The sequence below is a fragment of the Oncorhynchus nerka genome, linkage group LG20 (assembly GCF_034236695.1).
Source record: "Oncorhynchus nerka isolate Pitt River linkage group LG20, Oner_Uvic_2.0, whole genome shotgun sequence".
Taxonomy (NCBI): domain Eukaryota; kingdom Metazoa; phylum Chordata; class Actinopteri; order Salmoniformes; family Salmonidae; genus Oncorhynchus; species Oncorhynchus nerka.
The window spans coordinates 17,120,216-17,145,515 of record NC_088415.1 but is presented as its reverse complement, the minus strand read 5'-3'; the positions used below and the strand labels follow the sequence as shown (position 1 = coordinate 17,145,515).

Here is a 25,300-nt window from a genome sequence, read left to right as displayed (position 1 = left end):
CTATAAAGATACAGAAGTCCTTCCTAACCTAGTTCACGGAGAGGAGGAAACCCAGTCAGGGATTTCACCACGAGGCCAATGGTGACTTTAAAACAGTTACAGAGTGATGGCTGTGATAGGAGAAACAACAACATTGTAGTTACTCCACAATACTAACGTAAATGACAGAATAAACAGAATACAAATATTCCAAAACATGCATCCTGTTTGCAATAAGGCACTAAAGTAAAACTGCAAAAAAATGTGGCAAAGAAATGAACTTTATGTCCTGAATACAAAGCATTGTGTTTGCAAATCCAACGCAACACATCGCTGAGAACTACACTTTACATTCTGAATAAAGTGGTGGCTGCATCATGTTATGGGTATGGCTGGCATTGGCAAGGACTAGAGAGTTTTTTTTTAAATAATACAAATTAACAGAATAGAGCTAAGCACAATCCTAGAGGAAAACCTGGTTCAGTCTGCTTTCCAACAGACACTGGGAGAAAAGTTCACCTTTCAGCAGGACAGTAACCTAAAACACAAGGCCAAATATACACTGGAGTTGATTACCAAGATTTTCCTAAGTGGCTTAAATTGGCATGAAAATCTGTGACAAGACTTGAAAATGGCTATCTGGCAATGATCAACAACCAACTTGATAGAGCTTGAAGAATAATTTGAACATATTGTACAATCCATGTGTGCAAAGCTCTTGTATTGACTCAGGGGTGTGAATACTTATGTAAATGAGATATTTCTGCATTTAATTTTCAATACATTTGCTAAAATATCTAAAAACATGTTTTCACTTTGTCATTATGGGGTATTGTGTGTAGATGGGTGAGGAATGATTCTTTTTGAATCCATGTTGAATTCAGGCTGTAACACAACAACATGTGGAAAGGGGCCAGGGGTGTGAAGACTTACTCAAGGCACTGTTCTTGTGCAATACATTGCCAACCAGTGGCATTAGGAGGCATTTGCCTCAAACTCACAAACCTGCTGAAACAAAGTAGCCTACAAGCCTGAATATGCCATATTCTGAGTGTTTTTACGCAATGTAGTCATGTGTAATTTATTACACTTTAGTCCAGGGCTCTCCAACCCTGTTCCTGGAGAGATACCCTCCTGTAGGTTTACACTCCAACCCTGTTCCTGGAGAGCTACCCTCCTGTAGGTTTACACTCCAACCCTGTTCCTGGAGAGATACCCTCCTGTAGGTTTACACTCCAACCCTGTTCCTGGAGAGATACCCTCCTGTAGGTTTACACTCCAACCCTGTTCCTGGAGAGATACCCCTCCTGTTCCTGGAGGTTTTACACTCCAACCCTGTTCCTGGAGAGCTACCCTCCTGTAGGTTTACACTCCAACCCTGTTCCTGGAGAGCTACCCTCCTGTAGGTTTTCACTCCAACCCTGTTCCTGGAGAGATACCCTCCTGTAGGTTTACACTCCAACCCTGTTCCTGGAGAGCTACCCTCCTGTAGGTTTACACTCCAACCCTGTTCCTGGAGAGATACCCTCCTGTAGGTTTACACTCCAACCCTGTTCCTGGAGAGCTACCCTCCTGTAGGTTTACACTCCAACCCTGTTCCTGGAGAGATACCCTCCTGTAGGTTTACACTCCAACCCTGTTCCTGGAGAGATACCCTCCTGTAGGTTTTCACTCCAACCCTGTTCCTGGATAGATACCCTCCTGTAGGTTTACACTCCAACCCTGTTCCTGGAGAGCTACCCTCCTGTAGGTTTACACTCCAACCCTGTTCCTGGAGAGATACCCTCCTGTAGGTTTACACTCCAACCCTGTTCCTGGAGAGATACCCTCCTGTAGGTTTACACTCCAACCCTGTTCCTGGAGAGCTACCCTCCTGTAGGTTTACACTCCAACCCTGTTCCTGGAGAGATACCCTCCTGTAGGTTTACACTCCAACCCTGTTCCTGGAGAGCTACCCTCCTGTAGGTTTACACTCCAACCCTGTTCCTGGAGAGCTACCCTCCTGTAGGTTTACACTCCAACCCTGTTCCTGGAGAGCTACCCTCCTGTAGGTTTACACTCCAACCCTGTTCCTGGAGAGCTACCCTCCTGTAGGTTTACACTCCAACCCTGTTCCTGGAGAGCTACCCTCCTGTAGGTTTACACTCCAACCCGTTCCTGGAGAGCTACCCTCCTGTAGGTTTACACTCCAACCCTGTTCCTGGAGAGCTACCCTCCTGTAGGTTTTCAATCCAACCTTGTTCCTGGAGAGATACCCTCCTGTAGGTTTACACTCCAACCCTGTTCCTGGATAGATACCCTCCTGTAGGTTTACACTCCAACCCTGTTCCTGGAGAGCTACCCTCCTGTAGGTTTACACTCCAATCCTGTTCCTGGAGAGATACCCTCCTGTAGGTTTACACTCCAACCCTGTTCCTGGAGAGATACCCTCCTGTAGGTTTACACTCCAACCCTGTTCCTGGAGAGCTACCCTCCTTTAGGTTTACACTCCAACCCTGTTCCTGGAGAGCTACCCTCCTGTAGGTTTTCAATCCAATCCCAGTTGTGACTAACCTGATTCAGTTTATCAACAAGTTTATGATTAGAATCAGGTGTGCTAGATTAGGGTGGGCACAAAAACCTAAAGTGGTGCACCAAGGACAACATTGTCCTTGGTGCACCACATCCCATTTACAGTAATTTCAAGTACATAAATAATTAGTGTTCTTGCTGAAAGCCAAAGTCACACTCCTATGACACCCATAGAGTGGCCTGAAACTCACCACAAAACATGGAACTACAAACATGTTCACACATCCACTCTTCGTCTAATCTTTATCAAGTCATACACTGACAATTGTTACAAGTATTTGTTTAAGCCATGATCTTGATTGTAATAGACTACTTTTGTCATTGTGTGGGGAGTTTTGACCTGCTTTTTATAACAGAGCCCTCGTGTGGTCTCAGGAGGTACCGCAAATACGTTTCAGTTTCATAAAGATGACAATGTCATGTGTTGAGTTGTGGTTTCATTTCACTTTTCTTTCTAAACTGAGTGTACACATAGACCCATTAACAGGACAGGTCACCACAGCAGGAATACACAGCACAGACAGAAACTGTAGAGCCAACACAACAGCACAGCACGCAAACCTGTTACCTCCCCCCTCTCTCCCAAAGGACATAAGATCATTGAGAATTGTATTGCGACCACCACCCTGATTGGCCACTGTTAATTATCTGACAGGACTACATTTCCCTCTTTCTCTAAATGTAGTGTGTGTTCTGATACACTATCCCATTGTGCTGTATTTTTTGATTCAAGTCATTCAGAAACTTGAATATAAGCTTGATGAACAATATGAATTTGTCTATGTATAATTCCAGAGACCGACAACTGCTGGATATTTTGTAGAGTACATCACAGCCATAATGGGTCCTGTAGTTAATGATTGATCTTATTCATGTCAAATATCTTTCAGCAGTTGATGTTTTGGTCATTACATAAGAAAATGTCACTTTAGTCTCTCAGGGAAGGAAAGCAGTGGAATGATGAGTTGTATGTTTTATTCTCAAATAATCTACAAAAGCAAAAGTAATTAGCAAACAACAAACAAAACTAAATGGCTAAAGGGTTATTAAGAAAGGCTATTGACTAGTTACACTAATGCTAAATAAGTGCTTAGTGGCAATAATGCTAATTGAATAATGTTACGTAAATGCTCATTCACATGAAACAATCATTTCATAGAGGACATATTTCTTCCTCATTGTTTACAGCAGTACAAAGAAAGAAACACCCTCAAATCGTTAATTAATGATAGATCTTTATGTAACAGTTGTTTTTGTTTTTATTTTTGGCAAAATCCATATCCCTCTCACACATTTCTATTTTTCTCCTTTTAAAAGAGCAAGCAGTCATTTGTATCTACACAAAACAGGCACCAAAACAATACATTTTTATATAGCCATTTCTTCAAGTAACATACAGTGGAATAGTTTTCATTCAGCAAAACGTGTGAAAAGACATCTATCTACAGGTAGGGAGGCCTGGTGACAACACGAAGGATACATATCCGACAAAATACAGAATAACATACCAGTACGTACTGAAAACAGACAAGAAATATATACATCCCTGAAATAAACAGCAAAATGAAACCAATGAAAAACATTCACATTCTATGTGCCAGTATTAACGAGCATAGTGATTGGTTGCTTCTTATTCATCCTCACCCATTATAAACATCATCCTCATGTTCTTCTCCTCTCTTCATACACATTTCAAAGTTCATAAATCATCAAATATGGTGCACTCATTCACCATTAAACACACACACACACACACCCCCATACCACTGCTCTGTTTCTTTCCACAAGGTATGAAGGTGCCGCTCATTAGGGAATTCTTTGATTAATTCATGAATATTTCAAAATATAGAATTTATCAATATATTTGATGACTAAGATATTGTAGCATAAATCAATAGAAAAAGCAGGCATTTACAGTTCTTCTATTAGCTAGCTGAAAATCACAGAAGCTGATAAGGTTGAAAGGTCCGGTTAACATGTTTTGGTCAAACACACTACTATACTTTTCACTGCAGTAAGATTCAGGGCGTGATCCCTGTTTGAATACTTGGCCAATGCACTATTTTATTCCTCATCACTGATTTGCATGTGATTGGATACGTGTAAGCAAGGTTTCTACCATACTGCTTTAACCTATCAGATCTGCGTTCAATTCAAGGGAGGAAGGAAGGATACAGTACATGCTTCAAACAGGACCCTGGTCAATTGCTAAGAATGATCTCCATTTTACATGGTGGACTCAATCACATGAACTACACATACTTCTAAAATTAAACAACAATAAAATGGAGGGATAAAATGACAGAACAGGATCTAAAACTCATAGTCCTCTTCAGCCATGTCGATGGCCCAGGCAAACTTCTCCCTCTGGGTTTTGTTGTAAATCTTCTCCATGGGAACGTCCCATTTCTTAACCCTGCAGAGGAGAGGAGGAGAGGAAGAGAGAAGGAGAGCAGGGCATTAGGAGAGAGAACTAAAGACAGAGGAGGGAAAGCAAACAAAAGTATTGGGACAGTGACACATTTTTTGTTGTTTTGGCTACAGACACATAAATATCCTACCCCCAAGTCATGTTAATAACAGGGGAGGTTATGATATTTGTGTGTCTGTAACGTTCTAACTCAACATTATTCATGATTCATTCAGGATTATCCGTAGTCATGGTAGCATCCACATTAATGTAGAAGCGTTTAGAAACATACTCTAATCTTATTTACAATAAAAGTGACTTCTAAATAACAGAATACTTTATTTACCATTCATTTATATTGGGCACAAAATAATCTGAAACACAACCAAAACAAACAGCAAATGCATCCAACAAATGTATAAAGTCACAAGCTTGATGTAGTCATTGCGTGCTATGAATATGGGACCAAATGCTAAACATTTGACTACGTTAATATACATATACAGTGGGGCAAAAAAGTATTTAGTCAGCCACCAGTTGTGCAAGTTCTCCCACTTAAAAAGATGAGAGAGGCCTGTAATTTTCATCTTAGGTACACTTCAACTATGACAGACAAAATGAGAAAAAAAATCCAGAAAAATCACATTGTAGGATTTTTAATTAATTAATTTGCAAATTATGGTGGAAAATAAGTATTTGGTCAATGACAAAAGTTTATCTCAATACTTTGTTATATACCCTTTGTTGGCAATGACAGAGGTCAAACGTATTCTGTAAGTCTTCACAAGGTTTTCACACACTGTTGCTGGTATTTTGGCCCATTCCTCCATGCAGATCTCCTTTAGAGTAGTGATGTTTTGGGGCTGTTGCTGGGCAACACGGACTTTCAACTCCCTCCAAAGATTTTCTATGGGGTTGAGATCTGGAGACTGGCTAGGCCACTCCAGGACCTTGAAATGCTTCTTACGAAGCCACTCCTTCGTTGCCCGGGCGGTGTGTTTGGGATCATTGTCATGCTGAAAGACCCAGCCACGTTTCATCTTCAATGTCCTTGCTGATGGAAGGAGGTTTTCACTCAAAATCTCACGATACATGGCCCCATTCATTCTTTCCTTTACACGGATCAGTCGTCCTGGTCCATTTGCAGAAAAACAGCCCCAAAGCATGATGTTTCCACCCCCATGCTTCACAGTAGTTATGGTGTTCTTTGGATGCAACTCAGCATTCTTTGTCCTCCAAACACGACGAGTTGAGTTTTTACCAAAAAGTTATATTTTGGTTTCATCTGACCATATGACATTCTCCCAATCTTCTTCTGGATCATCCAAATGCTCTCTAGCACACTTCAGACGGGCCTGGACATGTACTGGCTTAAGCAGGGGGACACGTCTGGCACTGCAGGATTTGAGTCCCTGGCGGCGTAGTGTGTTACTGATGGTAGGCTTTGTTACTTTGGTCCCAGCTCTCTGCAGGTCATTCACTAGGTCCCCCCGTGTGGTTCTGGGATTTTTGACCCCACGGAGTGAGATCTTGCTTGGAGCCCCAGATCGAGGCAGATTATCAGTGGCCTTGTATGTCTACCATTTCCTAATAATTGCTCCCACAGTTGATTTCTTCAAACCAAGCTGCTTACCTATTGCAGATTCAGTCTTCCCAGCCTGGTGCAGGTCTACAATTTTGTTTCTGGTGTCCTTTGACAGCTCTTTGGTCTTGGCCATAGTGGAGTTTGGAGTGTGACTGTTTGAGGTTGTGGACAGGTGTCTTTTATACTGATAACAAGTTCAAACAGGTGCCATTAATACAGGTAATGAGTGGAGGACAGAGGAGCCTCTTAAAGAAGAAGTTAGAGGTCTGTGAGAGCCAGAAATCTTGCTTGTTTGTAGGTGACCTAATACTTATTTTCCACCATAATTTGCAAATAAATTCATTAAAAATCTTACAATGTGATTTTCTGGATTTTTCTTTCTCATTTTGTCTGTCATAGTTGAAATGTACCTATGATGAAAATTACAGGCCTCTCTCATCTTTTTAAGTGGGAGAACTTGCACAATTGGTGGCTGACTAAACACTTTTTTGCCCCACTGTAAGTTAATTTGTCCCAATACTTTTGGTCCCCTAAAATGGGGGTTCTATGCACAAAAAGTGCTGTAAATTCAAAGGGTTCACCCGAAATGAACGAAAATACCCTCAAATGAAAGCTGTCAGTCTGCACTTTAACCACATAGCCATTGTGTCATTTCAAATCCAGAGCGAAAACAAACAAAAAAATGGTCACTGTCCCAATACGTTTGTATTGGGACAGTGTATTTAAATCCCTCACACTCACAATCTCTGACAATGACTGTCTAAAGACAGTTGTCTTTTTTATTCATATTGTTTCCTTTTATCATTGAAGATGATATTAAAACATCTATTGATCATGTAAGGGTGTGTGGGTGAGGGCCCTCTGTCTTGGCCCTCCACTCATCCAGCAGCAGTAGGCTATTTGGAGTGGTGTACTGTACTTAAGTAAAAAATACTTTAAAGTACTACTTAAGTCGTTTTTGGGGGAATCTGTACTTTACTTTACTATTCATATATTAGTCAACTTGTACTTTTACTCATTCCTAAAGAAACAACATTTCTAAAGGAAATATGTACTTTTTACTCCCATACATTTCCCCTGACACCAAAAAGTAGTTACAGTTCAAATGCTCAGGCAGGACAGAATTATGGTCCAATTCACACACCTATCAACCATCCCTACTATCTCTGATCTGGCAGACCCACAGAAAAATATATACTGTGGTTGTGTTGGAGTGTTCCACTGTCTGTCCATAAAAAATTCAAAATAAAATTGCTTAATATAAGGAATTTGATGTATAGCATTTTACTTTTCACAATTGTTTCATGTTTCAAGTTGAATACTTGTTCCACCACTGTACTTCGGTACATTTAAAACCTGATACTTTTAGAATTGTACTCAAGTAGTATTTTACTGGGTGACATTCACTTTTAGCTGAGTCATTTTCTATTAAGATATTTTACTTTTAAAGTATTAGAATTGATTACTTTTCCCACAACTGGCTATTTGTCCCGGGCGGGCACGTCACATTGCCTCTACATGTGGAGGAAGAGCTCTGTGAGGGGACGCTCTCTGGCCCTACAAACAAACCCTATTGTTCCTCACTCACACACCCTTTCGTTCTCTTCTTCACTCTGCTTTCCCACAATGCACAAGCATTTCCTGCCTTCTGTCACCATTGGCTACCACTAGCGACCCCACCACTACCCCCCACCCACCCAAGACACACACCCACCCCCGCCTATGAAAACATTACATGTATGACAGGCTTACGTATGTAACTACTTTAGTAACAAATATATTCCTCAGTTTGTGCCTGGTAACGTCAGACATCACTTACTTACTTATCGCGTAATTACAAGATAAATGAACTACATGGTATCTGTGATAATTGTGAAGTAAAATGTAATCCACTCTATGTAATGTGATCATTCCTGTCTGTCTGTCTGTCTGTCTGTCTGTCTGTCTGTCTGTCTGTCTGTCTGTCTGTCTGTCTGTCGGTCTGTCTGTCACCTGTCTGTCACCTGTCTGTCTGTCTGTCTGTCTGTCTGTCTGTCTGTCTGTCTGTCTGTCTGTCTGTCTGTCTGTCTGTCTGTCTGTCTGTCTGTCTGTCTGTCTGTCTGTCTGTCACCTGTCTGTCTGTCTGTCTGTCTGTCTGTCACCTGTCTGTCTGACTGTCTGTCTGGCTTTCATTTACCATGCCACAGAGATGCGTGGGTCCAGGTAGTTGAGTTTGGAGGTTCCCAGTGCGATCTGCTTGTTCTCCTCTCTGTCTGTGGCCTGCATCTGTAGCTTCATCAGCTGTTCCTCTATCCTCTGGACCGCTTTCCTCTTCACCTCCACCATCCTGAGGACACCACACAAGTCATTGATTAGCTGATTGATCCATCCCTAGTTCTACCAAATCGGATTGGGGTAAGAAATGAGTAGAAACTTCCACCTATCTGCCGGCAAGGTGAGTCTATTGTCATTTGTATGCAGCACAAAGTACGTAGGGGAAGGGGCTAGCTAGGGGTTGACTTGGCATGGGGCCCTAGTCTGGTGTAGTTTCAGTAGAGCTGTACTCACTTTTTACTCCGGTCATCATGTGAGGCCTTGTGCTCTGTCTTTGCCCCCTTCAGCTGTTTCCTGGTGGCCGACAGCTGCTTCTGCTTCTCATCTATCTGAGAGCATTAAACACACACACACACACACACACACACACACACACACACACACACACACACACACACACACACACACACACACACACACACACACACACACACACACACACACACACACAGTCATTACTGTGTATACTATGTGGGTACTGTGACAGCAAAAATATACATTTCAGTGCAAGTGGACAATAGAGACTTATTCTATTCTACTGTTACCTTGGTTTGCAGGTTCTGCATGGACTTCTCAAAGGTCTTAGGTGCAGCCCTCTGGTGGTTGCACAGTATAGCCACAGCCCGGTTGGCTCTGTTGTAGGACAGGATCTTAGCAGGAATGCTCTCATCCGCTGGAGACAGACACAGATACAGTATTTACCATGCACTTTTCAAAGAAATATCTGGTAAATTGTGTAGGCTACCTCAACATAAAGTTGAACCAACTATTTGCTCACTGTTTGCTGCTGCCAATGTGATCTTTATTAAAGCTAGTAACACAGCAACAATAACATTTGCCCCGACATCAGGTTAGTAGAAGCAAACAGTGGGCAGACAACTTCATCCACTATTGGCTAGTGGACCTGTCACTCATCGGAGCAGTGTGTGTGATTGGCTGTCTGCGTGCTGTCACTCACGGCTGGTGAGCTCTTTGAGCTGCTGCTGCAGGGTGATGGAGGCATTGTACGTACGGAACACTTTGGCTGTCAACCCGTCCATCAACTCCTGGAGGTGCTTATTCAGAATAGAGGTCTAGAGAAGAGGAGGAAGAGAAGGAACAGAGAAAGATATAAAGGCAGGGGGAGAGAGGTAGGTGCGTTTAGGGGCGATGGGTGCGAGAGGGAGATGAGTTTAAGGGAGTTGAGGGAGAGAGGTAGGTGTGTTTAGGGGCGATGGGTGCGAGAGGGAGATGAGTTTAAGGGAGTTGAGGGAGAGAGGTAGGTGCGTTTAGGGGCGATGGGTGCGAGAGGGAGATGAGTTTAAGGGAGTTGAGGGAGAGAGGGAGGTGAGTTTAGGGGCGATGGGTGCGAGAGGGAGATGAGTTTAAGGGAGTTGAGGGAGAGAGGGAGGTGAGTTTAGGGGCGATGGGTGCGAGAGGGAGATGAGTTTAAGGGAGTTGAGGGAGAGAGGGAGGTGAGTTTAGATGAGATGGGGAGAGAGGGAGGTGAGTTTGGGGAAGATGGGGGTGAGATATGGGAGATGGGGAGAGAGGGAGATGCAGGTGAGTTTAGATGAGAGGGAGGGAGGTGAGTTTAGAGGAGATGGGGAAGAGAGGGAGAAGGATGCGAGTTTAGATGAGATGAGGGAGGTGAGTTTAGGGAGATGAGAGGGAGAGGTAGGTGAGTTTAGATGAGATGGGGGAGAGAGGGAGAGGGAGGGAAGTGAGTTTAGAGGAGATGGGAGAGAGAGGTAGGTGAGCTTAGGGGAGATAGGGGAGAGGTAGGGAGACGGGGAGAGAGGGAGAGGTAGGTGAGTTTAGATAAGATGGGGGAGAGAGGGAGGTGAGTTTAGGGAGATGGGGGAGAGAGGGAGAGGGCGGTGAGTTTAGATGAGATGGGGGAGAGAGGGAGAGGTTGGTGAGTTTAGATGAGATGGGGGAGAGAGGGAGAGGTTGGTGAGTTTAGATGAGATGGGGGAGAGAGGAGAGGTTGGTGAGTTTAGATGAGATGGGGAGAGAGGGAGAGGGCGGTGAGTTTAGATGAGATGGGGGAGAGAGGGAGAGGGCGGTGAGTTTAGATGAGATGGGGGAGAGAGGGAGAGGGCGGTGAGTTTAGATGAGATGGGGAGAGAGGGAGAGGTTGGTGAGTTTAGATGAGATGGGGGAGAGAGGGAGAGGTTGGTGAGTTTAGATGAGATGGGGGAGAGAGGGAGGGTTGGTGAGTTTAGATGAGATGGGGGAGAGAGGGAGAGGTTGGTGAGTTTAGATGAGATGGGGGAGAGAGGGAGAGGTTGGTGAGTTTAGATGAGATGGGGGAGAGAGGGAGAGGTTGGTGAGTTTAGATGAGATGGGGAGAGAGGGAGAGGTTGGTGAGTTTAGATGAGATGGGGAGATGAGGGAGAGGGCGGTGAGTTTAGGGGAGATGGGAGAGAGAGAAGGTGAGTTTGGAGGAGATGGGGAGAGGGCGGTGAGTTTAGGGAGATGGGAGAGAGGGGGGTGAGTTTAGAGGAGATGGGGAGAGAGGGAGAGGGCAGTGAGTTTAGGGGAGATGGGGAGAGGGCGGTGAGTTTAGGGGAGATGGGGAGAGGGCGGTGAGTTTAGGGGAGAGAGGGAGAGGGCAGTGAGTTTGGAGGAGATGGGGAGAGAGGGAGAGGGCAGTGAGTTTGGAGGAGATGGGGAGAGAGGGAGAGCACATTCGAGACACTGATGTAAGACCTGTTTTATATTTGACTATTAGCCCTCAGTGCCTTCATTCACCCAGTATTAAGACCATAGGTTGTCTCTCTTACATTGAGTCTGTCGAAGAGGTCATCCTCGGGCTGCTTATTCTCCAAGAACAGCTGCAGGTTCTTAAACACCTGAGACAGAATACACAGGTTAATTTAAGAGGGAGTCTTGACATGTCTTATTCCTTATAAAATACACCAGTATTCTAGTACATTTCACTTTTAGGTTTAGATAAATAACCCTGACCAGGCTGGTGATCTAGTTATTCTCTTGTAATGTCTGATTCCTGCCAGATGAGGGTGCCGTCATTGAGCAGGTTGTGTGTGTGTGTGTGTGTGTATGCCAGTAATAGCAGGAAACAGACCTCCCCCAGAGGCAGAGCTGACGGAAAGCACTTTAGGCCTGGCTCACCTGTCTGTACAAACATCCTCCGAGCAATGTGTGTCCAAACACACACACACACACACACACACACACACACACACACACACACACACACACACACACACACACACACACACACACACACACACACACACACACACACAGGCAGGTGTGCGCACACAGGCAGATCATTAGAGCATGACTAACACACGCTCCAGACATCTGTTAAACGCTCGCCCAACACAGACTAGACCACCCGATCAAATGGAAGGGATGAAATCTTAAACATCCCTTTAATTCTTAATCAATATCCTATTCTCTCCTTCCTCTTCTCTCCTCCCCCCTCCTCTGTTCTCCGTCTGTCCCCTCTCTCCTCCACTCCCCCCTCCTCTCCTCACCCTCTTCTCCACAGGCATCTTGTTGTAGTATCTGATGGAGTCTTTTCCCAGGAAGTCAAACTCCACCACGTACTCCTGGTCGTCCATCTTGGGGTACAGCTTGATGTGTTCCACCCTCAGGGAGCAGCAGCCAACCGTATCAGCCGTCTCCCCCTCCTCCTTCTCATTCCCCGCCCTCAAGGCCAGCTATAGGACACACAGGAAGGAGGGCAGAGGTTGTGTTTCAGCATCCTCCATTATTTAGGTATCCAACCTCAATCGAAAAGGCTTAGAGTGGTGAAAGCAGAACCTTGCTCTCAACAATCCAGTCACAGCTAATAGATGTACTGTAACGTGTATTTCTCCTCACCTTGTCTATGAAGTAGAGAGCCACAGCTCTCTGTCTGACCCTCATCTCTTTAGACTTCCAGTCCTCTCTGTACTGGGCCCTCAGGCGCTCCACACACTTCTTCAGCCTCCGGGCCGTCTCATACTTCTGCCAGTCCTTCTCGCCCTACACACAGGCAGACACGGAACAGAGGCAGACACAGAACAGAGGCAGACACGGACAGAGACAGACACGGGACAGAGACAGACACGAAACAGAGACAGACACGGACAGAGACAGACACGGGACAGAGACAGACACGTGACAGAGACAGACACGGGACAGAGACAGACACGGAAGAGAGACAAACACGGAACAGAGACAGACACAGGACAGAGACGGAACAGAGACAGACACGGAACAGAGACAGACACGGGACAGAGACAGAACAGAGACAAACACGGAACAGAGACAGACACGGACAGAGACAGACACGGGACAGAGACAGACACGTGACAGAGACAGACACGGGACAGAGACAGACACGGAAGAGAGACAAACACGGAACAGAGACAGACACAGGACAGAGACGGAACAGAGACAGACACGGAACAGAGACAGACACGGGACAGAGACAGAACAGAGACAAACACGGAACAGAGACAGACACGGACAGAGACAGACACGTGACAGAGACAGACACGTGACAGAGACAGACACGTGACAGAGACAGACACGGAAGAGAGACAAACACGGAACAGAGACAGACACGGGACAGAGACAGACACGGAACAGAGACAAACACGGAACAGAGACAGACACAGGACAGAGACGGAACAGAGACAGACACGGAACAGAGACAGACACGGGACAGAGACAGAACAGAGACAAACACGGAACAGAGACAGACACGGACAGAGACAGACACGTGACAGAGACAGACACGTGACAGAGACAGACACGTGACAGAGACAGACACGTGACAGAGACAGACACGGAAGAGAGACAAACACGGAACAGAGACAGACACGGGACAGAGACAGACACGGAACAGAGACAGACACGGACAGAGACAGACACGGGACAGAGACAGACACGTGACAGAGACAGACACGGGACAGAGACAGACACGGAAGAGAGACAAACACGGAACAGAGACAGACACAGGACAGAGACGGAACAGAGACAGACACGGAACAGAGACAGACACGGGACAGAGACAGAACAGAGACAAACACGGAACAGAGACAGACACGGACAGAGACAGACACGGGACAGAGACAGACACGTGACAGAGACAGACACGGGACAGAGACAGACACGGAAGAGAGACAAACACGGAACAGAGACAGACACAGGACAGAGACGGAACAGAGACAGACACGGAACAGAGACAGACACGGGACAGAGACAGAACAGAGACAAACACGGAACAGAGACAGACACGGACAGAGACAGACACGTGACAGAGACAGACACGTGACAGAGACAGACACGTGACAGAGACAGACACGTGACAGAGACAGACACGGAAGAGAGACAAACACGGAACAGAGACAGACACGGGACAGAGACAGACACGTGACAGAGACAGACACGGGACAGAGACAGACACGGGACAGAGACAGACACGTGACAGAGACAGACACGTGACAGAGACAGACACGTGACAGAGACAGACACGGGACAGAGACAGACACGGACAGAGACAGACACGGACAGAGACAGATACGGGACAGAGACAGACACGTGACAGAGACAGACACGTGACAGAGACAGACACGGGACAGAGACAGACACGGACAGAGACAGACACGGACAGAGACAGACACGGACAGAGACAGATACGGGACAGAGACGGACATGGGACAGAGACGGACACGGGACAGAGACGGACACGGGACAGAGACAGACACGGACAGAGACAGACACGGACAGAGACAGATACGGGACAGAGACAGACATGGGACAGAGACAGACACGGGACAGAGACAGACACGGACAGAGACAGACACGGAACAGAGACAGACACGGGACAGAGACGGAACAGAGACAGACACGGGACAGAGACGGAACAGAGACAGACACGGGACAGAGACAGACACGGAACAGAGACAGACACGGGACAGAGACAGACACAGACAGACACAGACAGAGACAGACACGGAACAGAGACAGACACGGGACAGAGACGGAACAGAGACAGACACGGGACAGAGACAGAACAGAGACAGACACGGGACAGAGACAGAACAGAGACAGACACGGGACAGACACGGAACAGAGACAGACACGGGACAGAGACAGACACGGGACAGGGACAGAACAGAGACAGACACGGGACAGAGACAGACACAGACAGACATGGAACAGAGACAGACATGGGACAGAGACGGAACAGAGACAGACACGGGACAGAGACAGAAACAGACAGAGACAGACACGGAACAGAGACAGAAACAGACAGAGACAGACACGGAACAGAGACAGAACAGAGACAGACACGGGACAGACACGGAACAGAGACAGACACGGGACAGACACGGAACAGAGACAGACACGGGACAGAGACAGACACGGGACAGAGACAGAACAGAGACAGACACGGGACAGAGACAGAACAGAGACAGACACGGAACAGAGACAGACACGGGACAGAGACAGACACGGGACAGAGACAGAACAGAGACAGACACGGGACAGAGACAGAACAGAGACAGACACGGGACAGAGACAGAACAGAGACAGACACGGGACAGAGACAGACACAGACAGACACGGAACAGAGACAGACACGGGACAGAGACGGAACAGAGACAGACACGGGACAGAGACAGAAACAGACAGAGACAGACACGGAACAGAGACAGAAACAGACAGAGACAGACACGGGACAGAGACAGAAACAGACAGAGACAGACACGGAACAGAGACAGACACGGGACAGAGACGGAACAGAGACAGACACAGACAGACACGGGACAGAGACGGAACAGAGATAGACAAGGGACAGAGACGGAACAGAGACAGACACAGAAACAAGACAGACACGGGACAGAGACACGGAACAGACACGGAACAGAGACAGACACGGGACAGAGACAGACACAGACAGACACGGAACAGAGACGGAACAGAGATAGACACGGAACAGAGACAGACACGGGACAGAGACAGAACAGAGACAAACACGGGACAGAGACAGACACAGACAGACACGGAACAGAGACGGAACAGAGATAGACACGGAACAGAGACAGACACGGGACAGAGACGGAACAGAGATAGACACGGAACAGAGATAGACACGGGACAGAACAGAGACAGACACAGAAACAAGACAGACACGGGACAGAGACACGGAACAGAGATAGACACGGAACAGAGATAGACACGGGACAGAGACAGACACGGGACAGAGACAGACACGGGACGGAGACACGGAACAGAGATAGACACGGAACAGAGATAGACACGGAACAGAGATAGACACGGGACAGAGACAGACACGGGACAGAGACACGGAACAGAGATAGACACGGAACAGAGATAGACACGGGACAGAGACAGACATGGACAGAGACACGGAACAGAGACAGACACGGGACAGAAATAGACACAGAACAGAGACAGACACGGGACAGACACGGAACAGAGATAGACACGGGACAGAGACGGAAGAGAGACAGACACGGACAGAGACAGACACGGGACAGACACGGGACAGAGACAGACACGGACAGAGACAGACACGGGACAGACACGGACAGAGACAGACACGGACAGAGACAGACACGGGACAGAGACAGACACGGACAGAGACAGACACGGACAGAGACAGACACGGGACAGACACGGGACAGAGACAGACACGGGACAGAGACAGACACGGACAGAGACAGACACGGACAGAGACAGACACGGGACAGACACGGACAGAGACAGACACGGGACAGACACGGGACAGAGACAGACACGGGACAGAGACAGACACGGACAGAGACAGACACGGACAGAGACAGACACGGGACAGAGACAGAGACGGGACAGAGACAGACATGGGACAGACACGGACAGAGACAGACACGGGACAGAGACAGACATGGGACAGACACGGGACAGAGACAGACACGGGACAGAGACAGACACGGACAGAGACAGACACGGGACAGAGGCAGACACGGACAGAGACAGACACGGGACAGAGACAGACACGGACAGAGGCAGACACGGACAGAGACAGACACGGACAGAGGCAGACACGGACAGAGACAGACACGGGACAGAGACAGACACGGGACAGAGACAGAACAGAGACAGACACGGACAGAGACGGGACAGAGACAGACACGGGACAGAGACAGACACGGGCAGAGACAGATACGGGACAGAGACAGACAGACAGGTTACATCAGATTTAGGGTGAGTGATAAGGTCAGGATAAGGGAGTGAGGGACTCCTTTAGTAACCTCCTTTATTTGAGGTTAGGGTGAGAGGGTCATGGTAAGGAGTTAGATCTTAGAGTTACCTTGATTCTGGAGCTGAAGTAAATGTACTTGTTAGGGTTAGGAGTGGGGAGGTTTAAGGTTGTGATTACCTTGATTCTGGAGCTGAAGTAAATGTACTTGTTAGGAGTGGGGAGGTTTAAGGTTGTGATTACCTTGATTCTGGAACTGAAGTAAATGTACTTGTTAGGAGTGGGGAGGTTTAAGGTTGTGATTACCTTGATTCTGGAGCTGAAGTAAATGTACTTGTTAGGGTTAGGAGTGGGGAGGTTTAAGGTTGTGATTACCTTGATTCTGGAGCTGAAGTAAATGTACTTGTTAGGGTTAGGAGTGGGGAGGTTTAAGGTTGTGATTACCTTGATTCTGGAGCTGAAGTAAATGTACTTGTTAGGGTTAGGAGTGGGGAGGTTTAAGGTTGTGATTACCTTGATTCTGGAGCTGAAGTAAATGTACTTGTTAGGAGTGGGGAGGTTTAAGGTCGTGATTACCTTGATTCTGGAACTGAAGTAAATGTACTTGTTAGGGTTAGGAGTGGGGAGGTTTAAGGTTGTGATTACCTTGATTCTGGAGCTGAAGTAAATGTACTTGTTAGGAGTGGGGAGGTTTAAGGTTGTGATTACCTTGATTCTGGAACTGAAGTAAATGTACTTGTTAGGGTTAGGAGTGGGGAGGTTTAAGGTTGTGATTACCTTGATTCTGGAACTGAAGTAAATGTACTTGTTAGGGTTAGGAGTGGGGAGGTTTAAGGTTGTGATTACCTTGATTCTGGAGCTGAAGTAAATGTACTTGTTAGGGTTAGGAGTGGGGAGGTTTAAGGTTGTGATTACCTTGATTCTGGAACTGAAGTAAATGTACTTGTTAGGAGTGGGGAGGTTTAAGGTTGTGATTACCTTGATTCTGGAGCTGAAGTAAATGTACTTGTTAGGGTTAGGAGTGGGGAGGTTTAAGGTTGTGATTACCTTGATTCTGGAGCTGAAGTAAATGTACTTGTTAGGAGTGGGGAGGTTTAAGGTTGTGATTACCTTGATTCTGGAACTGAAGTAAATGTACTTGTTAGGGTTAGGAGTGGGGAGGTTTAAGGTTGTGATTACTGGAACTTGATTCTGGAACTGAAGTAAATGTACTTGTTAGGGTTAGGAGTGGGGAGGTTTAAGGTTGTGATTACCTTGATTCTGGAACTGAAGTAAATGTACTTGTTAGGGTTAGGAGTGGGGAGGTTTAAGGTTGTGATTACCTTGATTCTGGAACTGAAGTAAATGTACTTGTTAGGGTTAGGAGTTTTAAGGTTGTGATTACCTTGATTCTGGAACTGAAGTAAATGTACTTTAGGGTTAGGAGTGGGGAGGTTTAAGGTTGTGATTACCTTGATTCTGGAACTGAAGTAAATGTACTTGTTAGGGTTAGGAGTGGGGAGGTTTAAGGTTGTGATTACCTTGATTCTGGAGCTGAAGTAAATGTACTTGTTAGGGTTAGGAGTGGGGAGGTTTAAGGTTGTGATTACCTTGATTCTGGAGCTGAAGTAAATGTACTTGTTAGGGTTAGGAGTGGGGAGGTTTAAGGTTGTGATTACCTTGATTCTGGAGCTGAAGTAAATGTACTTGTTAGGAGTGGGGAGGTTTAAGGTTGTGATTACCTTGATTCTGGAGCTGAAGTAAATGTACTTGTTAGGGTTAGGAGTGGGGAGGTTTAAGGTTGTGATTACCTTGATTCTGGAGCTGAAGTAAATGTACTTGTTAGGAGTGGGGAGGTTTAAGGTTGTGATTACCTTGATTCTGGAACTGAAGTAAATGTACTTGTTAGGAGTGGGGAGGTTTAAGGTTGTGATTACCTTGATTCTGGAGCTGAAGTAAATGTACTTGTTAGGGTTAGGAGTGGGGAGGTTTAAGGTTGTGATTACCTTGATTCTGGAACTGAAGTAAATGTACTTGTTAGGAGTGGGGAGGTTTAAGGTTGTGATTACCTTGATTCTGGAGCTGGGGTTGAGCATGATGTACTTAATAGAACCCTGGATGTTCTCAGTCCACGACACCAGCCATGTGACCTTGTTGTCATGACGAACCTCCTTCCAGCGCGTGCCCTGGGGCGGCTTGGGGTGCTTGGAGTCTCTGAGGAGAAGAGGAGAGGGGCAGAGAGAAGGTTTGAAGAAGAATAAAGCAATACCTTGGATCAAAGAGACTGAGTGAGACAACTTGGGGAAGAGGGGCTGAGAGATGTAGTGTTTTAGCTGGTCTAAGAGGTAAGCATAGTCCACGTGGGTTCACCCCAAATCCTTTAGGGCTTGAGGCCTTCAGACCTCTCAATGCTATACTGAGGTTCCTCAAAGGAGTAAGGCTTCAATTGTGTTCTAAAGTCAAAGCTGATCCTGTTTTGACATTTCCTCTCCTGTGTACAACTATCACAGGACCGGGGTGAAAAACACACCAAAACAACGCCAAGCTGAGCAGGTAGATGGCCAGCTTGTCCTTTTATTGTTTCCACCACCGGACTGGGTTCGAGGCGACACACACACACACACATGAACACACAACTGAGCCTGGGGCTACACAGACAGAGAAATGGCCTTTGACACACACGTAAACAACCATATGGCATGTTTAGGACCATCACACACACAAACCATGCATGGAAACTAGAAGAGCCAGGACAGGACAGAGCCAGGACAGGACAGAGCCAGGACAGGACAGAGCCAGGACAGGACAGAGCCAGGACAGAGCCAGGACAGGACAGAGCCAGGACAGAGCCAGGACAGGACAGAGCCAGGACAGAGCCAGGACAGAGCCAGGACAGAGCCAGGACAGGACAGAGCCAGTACAGAGCCAGGACAGGACAGAGCCAGGACAGGACAGAGCCAGGACAGAGCAAGGACAGGACAGAGCCAGGACAGAGCAAGGACAGGACAGAGCCAGGACAGAGCAAGGACAGGACAGAGCCAGGACAGAGCAAGGACAGGACAGAGCCAGAACAGAGCAAGGACAGGACAGAGCCAGGACAGAGCCATGACAGAGCCAGGACAGGACAGAGCCAGAACAGGACAGAGCCAGGACAGAGCAAGGACAGGACAGAGCCAGGACAGAGCAAGGACAGGACAGAGCAAGGACAGAGCAAGGACAGGACAGAGCAAGGACAGGACAGAGCCAGGACAGAGCAAGGACAGGACAGAGCCAGGACAGAGCAAGGACAGGACAGAGCCAGGACAGAGCAAGGACAGGACAGAGCCAGGACAGGACAGAGCCAGAACAGGACAGAGCCAGGACAGGACAGAGCCAGGACAGGACAGAGCCAGGACAGGGCCAGGACAGAGCCAGGACAGGACAGAGCCAGAACAGGGACAGGACAGAGCCAGGACAGGACAGAGCCAGGACAGAGCCAGGACAGGACAGAGCCAGGACAGGGCCAGGACAGGAGAGGACAGAGCCAGGGACAGGACAGAGCAAGGACAGGACAGAGCCAGGACAGGACAGGACAGAGTCAGGACAGAGACAGACACGGGGCAGACACGGGACAGAGACAGACACGGACAGAGACAGACACGGACAGGACAGAGTCAGAACAGGACAGAGCCAGGACAGAGCCAGGACAGGACAGAGCCAGGACAGAGCAAGGACAGGACAGAGCCAGGACAGAGCAAGGACAGGACAGAGCCAGGACAGGACAGAGCCAGAACAGGACAGAGCCAGGACAGGACAGAGCCAGGACAGGACAGAGCCAGGACAGAGCAAGGACAGGACAGAGCCAGGACAGAGCAAGGACAGGACAGAGCCAGGACAGGACAGAGCCAGAACAGGACAGAGCCAGGACAGAGCCAGGACAGGACAGAGCCAGGACAGGGCCAGGACAGAGCAGGACAGAGCCAGGACAGGACAGAGCCAGAACAGGGACAGAGCCAGGACAGGACAGAGCCAGGACAGAGCCAGGACAGGACAGAGCCAGGACAGGACAGAGCCAGGACAGGAGAGGACAGAGCCAGGACAGGACAGGACAGAGCAAGGACAGGACAGAGCCAGGACAGGACAGAGTCAGGACAGAGACAGACACGGGACAGACACGGGACAGAGACAGACACGGACAGAGACAGAGACAGACACGGACAGGACAGAGTCATAACAGGACAGAGCCAGGACAGGAGAGGACAGAGCCAGGACAGGACAGAGCCAGGACAGGACAGGGCCCAGGACGGAGCAAGGACAGGACAGAGCCAGGACAGGACAGAGCCAGGACAGAGCCAGGACAGGACAGGACAGCAAGCAAAGATACTTTTTACCCCGGATAAAAATAGCTGCAGCTATCACAACAAGGCAGATATGGAGGGGGAGATAAGAGGGGGGAGGGAGGGAGGCATACAGAGGAAGGAGAGAGAAGTGGGGGACAGACATACAGCAGGGAGAGGAGGGATAAGGGAGAGAACAGAGGAAAATAACAATGGGGCAGAGGGGTGGAGGACTCTTTTACATAAAAACACACAAGTACAATAAGAAATCCCGTCACCGTAGAAAAAAAAGGGTGTGATGTCATGAACATAAAACTCCCACAAAACACAATGTCCCAATAACATGTTCTCTTCTCACGAGACATAGGTTCACACCCTTACACATGAAGCCCATAGAATCCATACAGGAGCAGGCACAACTTGGTAAGCAATTCAATGTGATTGTTGCAGGCCTCAATAGCTTACCACTCAAATATATAGTGGTATACAGGGACCTCTTGTGGTAGGAACACAAAACTTCACATTTATCATGAACTTGGTGATCCATTTAATTGAACTAGGTAAGTCAGTTTAAGAACAAATTCTTATTTACAATAGGAACAGTGGGTTAACTGCCTTGTTCAGGAGCAGAACGACAGATTTTTGCCTTGTCAGCTCTGGGATTTGATGTAGCAACCTTTCGGTTACTAGTCCAACGCTCTAACCACTTGGCTACCTTTCTACCAACAATCCCTCGCAATGCTCATTCATCACCCTCTTTCCAACTGATGATGATGAAGATGGGGAGACTCACTTGCTGCAGTTGATAATGATGTCTTCAGGGCGGATGCGGCGTTTCAGCATGCCCATCTTTGGGTGGTCCCCACGCCCCCTGAACAGACCGGGAGGCTCGATGCGAAAGTTTCCAATTCGCTCCTTATGGTTGTCCATCACACAGAAACCATACTCCTGGAGGATACGCTCATTCTCCTCTTTGATTTTCTGGAAAACGTTGGAATAATATTGGAGAACGTTGGAGGGTGTGTGAGTTGTAGACGTGTGTACTGTATGTGTACTGTATGTGTGTGTCTGTGTGTGCGAGCGCGTGTGCACATGTTGGTTCAGGGCCTCACCAGTTTCTCATCTTTGGACATCTGTTTCCGGGCCTCTGATTGGGCCTTGAAGTACTCGCTCATCTCCGTGAAGTTACACTTGTTTATATCTGTGATCTTTGACTTCTCCTCCGAGGTCATTTCCTGGGGTTAAAGGACAGAATAGAGTTTTATTTATACAGGGGATCAAATGAGACTAAGCATTTGCAGTAGAGCCCTGTTTTCAATACAAAGACAAAACATGCGCATTAAGAAAAACCATCACAATTAACATTTAAATGATCAGAAATCTATTTTTTGAAGGACCCAAGAGGCCCTAGAACATCCATTACAACAGTTTGTTTTTCACATGTAAGGTGCAGCATATCTGAAGTGTAATGTAATTCATTGACATCGTTTTAGAATGAGTCATTCTATAAGAGATCAAAGATGTCAGATAAATTGGAAATGTTTGCATTAGGGCTTTATAGATAATTAATATACAATGCTGCTCTCTTCTGGCGGTCAAAGAGGCCCAACCTACTTTTAGATATCAGGAACAGTGGTGAGTTTTAGAACCAGAGCCAGTAATGAACCTCAGGGCACAATGATATACAGCATCCAAGTGTGGACGTTGCAGCATGCATGTAAACAACACCCCATAATCCAATAATCCAATATACACATAACGGTAAAGGTTACCTGCCCTTTCCCACTTGGACAAAAGGAACACTTATGTGAGAATGCTGTTCATTGACTACAGCTAAGCGTTCAATACCACACTGCCCTTTCCAACTTGGACAAAAGGAACACCTATGTGAGAATGCTGTTCATTGACTACAGCTCAGCGTTCAATACCACAGTGCCCACAAAGCTCATCACTAAGCTAAGAACCCTGGGACTAAACCCCTCCCTCTGCAACTGGATCCTGGACTTCCTGACGGGCCTCCCCCAGGTGTTGAGGGTAGGTAGCAACACATCTGCTACGCTGATCCTCAACACTGGAGCTCCCCAGGGGTGCGTGCTCAGTCCCCTCCTGTACTCCGTGTTCACCCACGACTGCATGGCCAGGCACGACTCCAACACCATCATTAAGTTTGCAGATGACACAACAGTGGTAGGCCTGATCACCGACAAGGACGAGACAGCCTATAGGGAGGAGGTCAGAGACCTGGCCGGGTGGTGCCAGAATAACAACCTATCCCTCAACGTAACCAAGACTAAGGAGATGATTGTGGACTACAGGAAAAGGAGAACCGAGCACACCCCCATTCTCATGAATGGGGCTGTAGTGGAGCAGGTTGAGAGCTTCAAGTTCCTTGGTGTCCACATCAACAACAGTCTAGAATGGTCCAAACACACCAAGACAGTCGTGAAGAGGGCACGACAAAGCCTATTCCCCCTCAGGAAACTAAAAAGACTTGGCATGGGTCCTCAGACCCTCAAAAGGTTCTACAGCTGCAACATCGAGAGCATCGAAGGCAATTGCTTGGCCTCCGACCGCAAGGCACTACAGAGGGTAGTGCGTATGGCCTAGTACATCACTGGGACTAAGCAGCCTGCCATCCAGGACCTCTACACCAGGCGGTGTCAGAGAAAGGCCCTAAAAATTGTCAAAGACCCCAGCCACACCAGTCATAGACTGTTCTCTCTACTACCGCATGGCAAGCGGTACCAGAGTGCCAAGTCTAGGACAAAAAGGCTTCTCAACAGTTTTTAACCCCAAGCCATAAAACTCCTGAACAGGTAATCAAATGGCTACCTGGACTATTTCCATTGTGTGCCTCCCAACCCCTCTTTTACGCTGCTGCTACTCTCTGTTTATCATATATGCATAGTCACTTTTACTATACATTCATGTACATACTACCTCAATTGGGCCGACCAACCAGTGCTCCCGCACATTGGCTAACCGGGCTATCTGCACTGTGTCCTGCCATCCACCACCCGAGAGCATATATTTTGTTTTGTTAGCATTCAGCACCAACTTAAGATCAGAAAGTGTCTTCTGCAGTACCAGAATTTTAAAATGCTTGGCCAACAGTAGGTGCAATGGAGTATAACACAGTATTCCATGGGGCATAACTCAAGTAATATCTGTCTGAACGTTCCCCTAGAGGAAACAGAGCAGCCATGAACCTACCTTTCTCCAGTCCTTGTAGAAGTTCTTCCTAAACATTTCCTTGGTTGTGTACTCATGGTCCAGCATCTTAGCAAAGAACGTAGCCACCTCCTCTGCTGGGGCACTTAGTCTCAGGAGCTTACCTGGGGGGGCATAGAAAGATTGAGCATATAAAATATGACTTGTCTTTCAGAGAGACTTGGTGATATCATCATATCAAAAATACAATCTAACCACCTAAACATAAAGTGTGAATCTATATGGACTCACTCACCATCGTAGAAAAACCTGACATGGCCAGGTAGGGGTTCATATGGAGGAGCAAGAACAGGTCCCTTGTGTTCCAGAAACTTCCATTTGGAGCCATCAGTAGATCTTTCCTCCTCCCACCTAAAATGGATGGATGAGAAAATGTGTATGAGAAAAATAACAAGTAAAGAGTAGAATGACTGTAGATTTTTGTTTTTTTTAGAGCACCCAAAACCATTTCGTGATTGTATCTGTAGGAATCAACCAATCCTCCCAAACATCTCACCATTTAGTGATTGTATCTGTAGGAATCAACCAATCCTCCCAAACATCTCACCATTTAGTGATTGTATCTGTAGGAATCAACCAATCCTCCCAAACATCTCACCATTTAGTGATTGTATCTGTAGGAATCAACCAATCCTCCCAAACATCTCACCATTTAGTGATTGTATCTGTAGGAATCAACCAATCCTCCCAAACATCTCACCATT

The 25,300-nt window shown here is 47.0% G+C and overlaps 1 protein-coding gene across 1 annotated transcript in view; it reads right to left on the bottom strand.

The window, feature by feature from the left end:
• Positions 1-3,767: 3,767 nt before the first annotated feature.
• Positions 3,768-25,300, bottom strand: part of LOC115101854 (DNA topoisomerase 1-like) — a 40,203-nt gene continuing 18,670 nt past the window's right edge. The window contains exons 9-21 of the mRNA XM_065005277.1: positions 24,832-24,947; positions 24,579-24,700; positions 22,478-22,600; positions 22,159-22,346; positions 19,119-19,263; positions 12,696-12,839; positions 12,347-12,532; positions 11,627-11,695; positions 9,817-9,931; positions 9,404-9,531; positions 9,093-9,187; positions 8,722-8,871; positions 3,768-4,966 (exon numbers count right to left, since the gene is read on the bottom strand). Of these exons, the coding sequence (XP_064861349.1) occupies positions 4,864-4,966; positions 8,722-8,871; positions 9,093-9,187; positions 9,404-9,531; positions 9,817-9,931; positions 11,627-11,695; positions 12,347-12,532; positions 12,696-12,839; positions 19,119-19,263; positions 22,159-22,346; positions 22,478-22,600; positions 24,579-24,700; positions 24,832-24,947 (1,684 nt within the window). The 3' untranslated portion in view covers positions 3,768-4,863. The remainder of the gene's footprint in view (positions 4,967-8,721; positions 8,872-9,092; positions 9,188-9,403; positions 9,532-9,816; positions 9,932-11,626; positions 11,696-12,346; positions 12,533-12,695; positions 12,840-19,118; positions 19,264-22,158; positions 22,347-22,477; positions 22,601-24,578; positions 24,701-24,831; positions 24,948-25,300) is intronic.